The 5,700-nt window shown below is 35.4% G+C and overlaps 1 protein-coding gene across 1 annotated transcript; it reads right to left on the bottom strand.

Moving 5' to 3' along the window:
- Nucleotides 1-4,177: 4,177 nt before the first annotated feature.
- Nucleotides 4,178-5,466, bottom strand: LOC125852683 (uncharacterized). Its single transcript, XM_049532400.1, has 3 exons — nucleotides 5,317-5,466; nucleotides 4,869-4,946; nucleotides 4,178-4,745 (listed from the first exon to the last, which is right to left on the bottom strand). Exons 1-3 carry the CDS (start codon nucleotides 5,461-5,463, stop codon nucleotides 4,680-4,682), a joined length of 291 nt encoding a protein of 96 aa, XP_049388357.1. The 5' UTR covers nucleotides 5,464-5,466; the 3' UTR covers nucleotides 4,178-4,679.
- Between the last annotated feature and the right edge of the window lie 234 nt (nucleotides 5,467-5,700).

A 5,700-nucleotide genomic window follows, 5' to 3' on the forward strand; every position in this document is an offset into this window, starting at 1 on the left:
TCTGTGTAAATTCCAAAACCAGTGGAGTACTTTGGCTTTTTAGTTCTTGTTGTTGGTTGAGTGCTTCCATTATTTGTTGGTTGATCATTGTCTCTTCCCCTTCCTCTTCCAGTAGCATTTGTTGCAAAATATCCTTTTCCCCTTCCTCTTCCTCTTCCTCTTCCAGTAGATTGACTTTGGCTACTTCTTTTCACAGCAGATGTGTTAGTACACATTGAAGGTGGATTCATATTCTGAGAATCTCTATTTGGAGGTGGTGCCATTGGTTGAGCTGGTCGACTTGATTGACTAGAAGTAGCTTCAATCTAATAAATAAGAACACAATCAACTGCGTTCAAATAAATCCAAAAAGATGAATGCAAAGTAATTTCTAAAACTGATAATTGAATATAAAGTAACAATTATCACTGATTTACATGCAGATTTGTTGTGGCCCAATTGATGACATCTTGAACAAGTCATCTTCACCCCTTTCTTTGACAACTTGCCATATTTTTTTCTTGGCTCATCCTTTTGTTTTCTCCTGCATCTTCCAGGTCTTCCTGGCATAGGTTTTACTTCAGGAGGTTCAATAGAAGGATTGTTGGATTCAGGCCACATTTTCATGTTAGGAATAGGTTGTATGGAGTATTGGTAAGCCTTCAGGAATACTTCATGTCTGTACCAACTTTCAATTTCATTCTCAGGTTCTAGATCTAAGTGATAGAAGGCACATACAACATGAGGACATGGAATCCCTCTCAACTGCCAACTTCTGCAAGTACAAGTCCTTCTTACTTGGTCAACAATAAACCTAGTATCACCCTCACTAATCTCAAATCCAGAATCTCCATTCCATAATACTTTACACCTCTTAGAGATATCTTTATTTTCTTCTAAAATTAACCTTGCCATTGGAGAAACATCTATTATCCAAGTATTAGCGAATCTCCTCATATCGACATGCCTATTCATAATTTTGTGTCTGATTTCCTCTAACATAGTAATAATTGACTTATGTCTGGGGCCAACTATCCAAGAATTAAAGGTTTCAGACATGTTGTTTTCAACAATATCACATTTAGAAGATGTAGAAAAAAAAGCCTTGCACCAAAATTCTTTATTGTATGATAGTAGCTCTCCACATATACCTTCATTAGGTTTTGCAAGTTTTGCAAGTTCATCCTTCAACTTCACTTCATATGAAGCCTTAGCACATCGCCAAAATTGTTTCCTTCTTTCTTCTCCTTTCCAATTTATGGACCAATTAGACCATATGTGTCTAGCACACCTTCTGTGTTCTGCATTAGGTAAAAGCTCTTGAATAGTTGGAATAAGACCCTACAAAATATGAAAATTAGAAACTTTCACAAACAATATAAAATAGAAAAAAAATCTGAGTTGTAAATATAAATGATTAAAGAGAGAATACCTTTTGACAATCTGACATTATTGTTAAGCCCACACCATTTCCCAACTCCAAATCTGAAATCAAATATTCAATGAACCAAGTCCAAGAATGTTTAGTCTCTTGATCAACAACAGCCCATGCTATGGGAAACATCTGGTTGTTCCCACTCCTACCAACGGCTACCAGTAATTCCCCTTTACATAGTCCCTTCAAGAAGCATCCATCAAGACCAATTATTTTCCTACATCCTTCTAACCAACCCCTTTTAAGGGCATCAAAACACACATAAAAATACACAAACAAATATTTTCCAGGTATTGTATCCTTGTCTGTCCTAACCCAACAAGAACTTTCAGGATTTGTCTTCTTAATAATGTCAACATAGTCACATAATCTAGAGAATTCCAGATTCCAATCACCCATGAACTGACTCATTACCCTGCACTTAGCTCTGTAACAAACAGTCCTCCCTACATACAAACCCAACTCATCCCTTACCAACTCCTGAATCTCCCAAAGTTTTATGTTAGGTTGAGATACAATCCTATCTTGAAATTTATGTGCAATGTACACAGAAGTGCATAACTTGTTCTTGTTTTTAGTAGGACATCGATGAAATGGGTGGTACTTCTTCACAATAAAGTCACCAGAATTCTTGTCAATGCTTTCATATATCTCCCATTTGCATAGTATTTTACTTTTACATTTGACTCTAATTCTGTGCTTTTCATTAGGTTTAAGTTCGAGTTGCACTTTGTTCTCTACGGCATAAGATTGCACAGCTTTTCTAAACTGCACAACACTCTCAAAGACCATGCCAAGTTCAAAAATAATTATCTGACAATCCGAATCAAACCTTAGTTTTCTACTCTTTCTTCTAGCCGGTAAGTCGATGCCTCTTTGAGCTAGAACATCCAACTCATCTCTACTGTTATCACTACCAATATCTGAGCTACTATAACACTCCTCATCTCCCCCCAATCTTCCAGCATACTTGTCTCTTTTGTTTAGCCTGATAATGTCATCAAAACCTTTATCTGCTCCAGCCTCTCCTAGCTCAACCTCTGGTGTTGGAACAGGCACCTTCCTCTTCCTTTTCTGATGAATTTTCTTTCTTCTTTCTGTTCTGAATGCTCTTAACTCCTCATCTAACTCACTATCATCTTCCTCAGGTATAACATCTAATTCAGATTCACTACTGTCCAGATTTGAAGGCAAATCACTATCATCTTCCTTCGCATTAACATTTTCATCTCTTATATCTGTTGTTTCTTCCTGCTCGGTAACATATGAACTGGTTGCTGTATCTCTAGCAATAAGTTGAGGGTGTACAGAAGTTTGTTGAGCAATAAGTTGAGGGTGTTCACCTAATGCAACCCTAGACCCCATATTTATTGAATTCTCTCTGTTTTGAACCACCCCAAGCTCACTTGAAAATTCAAATGGTACCCTCTCTTCCACCAAAATAGGTCGATTAACGGCATGGCTAATAAACAAGTCTAAAAAAGCACCATGTTTAAGGTAAGATACAATATTTAAAATTTGTCTGTCATTATCCAACAAAACAAATTCATTGGAATTAAAGTTAAATACATAGAAACCACCAACAGATGCATACCCTATATCCTTTGCATAACAACTCAATTCAACCAAAGAAAAATGGTCTTTATCGATAGGAGTAACCTTTATTTCTCCCTCCCCAACATATTTCAGATTTGGAGCTTTGATAAAAGAACCACCATGATGGAATCGAACAAGAATGTATTCTTCTGCCATGAGTTAGATTTACACTGACATGAAAAGAAAAGGGAAAAGAAGAGTATCATCAGAAAATCAAAAGATCTACAGCGAATTTCGAAACTAAAAATCTAAATCTTGTATCAAAAATGCTTGATGAGAAACACTAAAAAAAAGAAGAAAAACCACATAGCATCCAAAAAGAAACTACAAAGCATGGTTAAAAGATTTGCTTACCAGCAACAACCAAAGCAATATTAACTTTTAGAAGATCTTAGTCTTCAAATGTGATTTTTAGTCTTTAAATGGGNCGACTAATTCACGTTTAGTGTTTGATACCATCAAAGTATATATATACTCTAATGGTATCAAAAGAGGGGTTTTAACTACTAATACACATTTACTACTAGATAACATTAAAGTATATATATGCTCCGATGGTGTCAAAGAAGAAGAAATAATGCTTCAGTGAAAACACTACTCAATTACTCCTTGATACCTTTAGAGTATATATATACTTTGATGACATTAAGGAAGAAGCGACGGTAAGAGGAGCAGTCAGATAAATAGCATGGGTTGTATATACAATTTTCAAAACATGAGTGATAGTTAAAAAAAGGCCAAACACATGTACAACCCCTTANTTAAGGGGTTGTACATGTGTTTGGCCTTAAAAAAATGATATAAAATTTAAGCACCAAAAAGAGATTCACAAAGTATACAAATTCCTTCTTAATAAGCTAATTATTTTGTAAAAACTAATGAACAAGATTATAATTTTAATTAAGTGAATTAAATAAGTCTATTATTTAAAAAATGAGGTTTAAATAACACGACATGCCAACTAGAAGAGGATGGAGACTTTTGAAGTGTTTAATATTTTATGAGAAAAATAGTGATAGTTGAGTAATATTTATATTCTAAATGAAATAAAAGTGATATTTGAATGGTGACCATTTAGGTAATTAACACAAGGAGTATTTATAACACTTGGATAATTCCCTTTGAATTAAAATTCCCATCATTCTATGTTTTAAAAGAACTATAGAATGGAACTCAACCCATCATGAGGTAGATTTATAACACTAGAGGCACAAAATAAAAAGAGGTCAATCAGTTCAACTGAAACCCAGCCTACCAAACTCCAAAGTTCAAACTTCAAATCATAATCATGTTCCACCTACCATTTGTTACTTTTATGTCAAAAATGGAGTACAGAAAAGGGAAACAGAAGAAGAAACTATCAGATAAATGTGAACTATGGTCAGGACAAGTAACAAAACTTGAAGGCTGTCCAACTTGATGTTCGCAAAAAGTTGGAAATTTGGAGGGAAGAATTTTGATTCAGCAGCACCGGCAGAAGAGTACATAGAGTCTGGTCAATTCAGCTCATAGTGCAAGCACATCGAGTTCCCTAAAAACCAGGAAGAGCCACCACCAACTGCAATAACTCGTGATTTCCTCGCTTTGAAATATCTGAGCATAGAACAGGCCATATAGAAGACTTATTATGTATCCAGGGTTCTTCAGGTGATTGTTAATGTCCAAGGTACTAAATCTTCTGCAAAACACTGTTGACTGGCTCTTGTAAGTATTGCAGAGAAATCAAGATGGCTTCCTGTTTGTGTTAAAGGTTGGAAGTACAATTAGTCGACACTCGACACCTCCACTGGTAGCAAAAGAGTTGCTCTGAGTAGAAACTTGAGATAACATGCACATACAAAAAGGCCGGAATAAGTACCTCTGTTCGAATTGTCCTGCTTCCTTGATGTGGACATGTATTCAAATATAAATCAAATACCTCCTTCGCACTTTTCCCCTAAACAGTAGAAAATCAAGTCAGTAGCAGCAGCTCATCTTCATCTACTCCCACTACACACTTGTAGTTTCTATTACTAGAACTCTAGCAGTTCATGTCATGGAATATCAGAATGATAAAATATGGCCTCTTAACTCTATATATATGCTCCAAGTTGATCCAAGAGTAAATAAGAGGAAGTGCGAATTAGGAGATAGTCACAGAAACTACCACTTGCCACAGAAAAAATGTTTCTATTTTCAGTAAGTCAAAAGGATATTATTTAGAAAAATCTAAACAAAATAACACCTATATACTTGGTTTCATCATACAGATTCAAACACTTGGAGACTTGGCAAGTCCCCATTAAAGAAGTTTGCATAAATAGTACCTTTAAGTTATTGTCTTCTTCTATACACTCCTCCAACCCCGCCAGTCCACCAAAAGCAATTAGCAGGTGCCTAAAGATAAGACAAACCAAGACAAAATCCAACAGCATTAGTCGATAAAACACAAAATATAAAGCCAATGATAACATCAAGGTGATTTAGAAAAACATGGAGCAATTATGCATTTCTATTTGATGTGTTGATATACAAGAGATCAATATGAATGTTAAAGATATGAACATAGTTTATAACTCAAAGATATCTATGAACAGTTAAGAAATGAATATTGCGCCTAACTCAATTTGTGAAGCTACCCCATGAGGTGAAGATTTCCCAATGCATATAAGGAGACAACAACAACCCAAACCCTCAAGCAATATTGGACA

The sequence above is a fragment of the Solanum stenotomum genome, unplaced genomic scaffold (genome assembly GCF_019186545.1).
Source record: "Solanum stenotomum isolate F172 unplaced genomic scaffold, ASM1918654v1 scaffold3906, whole genome shotgun sequence".
Classification (NCBI taxonomy): domain Eukaryota; kingdom Viridiplantae; phylum Streptophyta; class Magnoliopsida; order Solanales; family Solanaceae; genus Solanum; species Solanum stenotomum.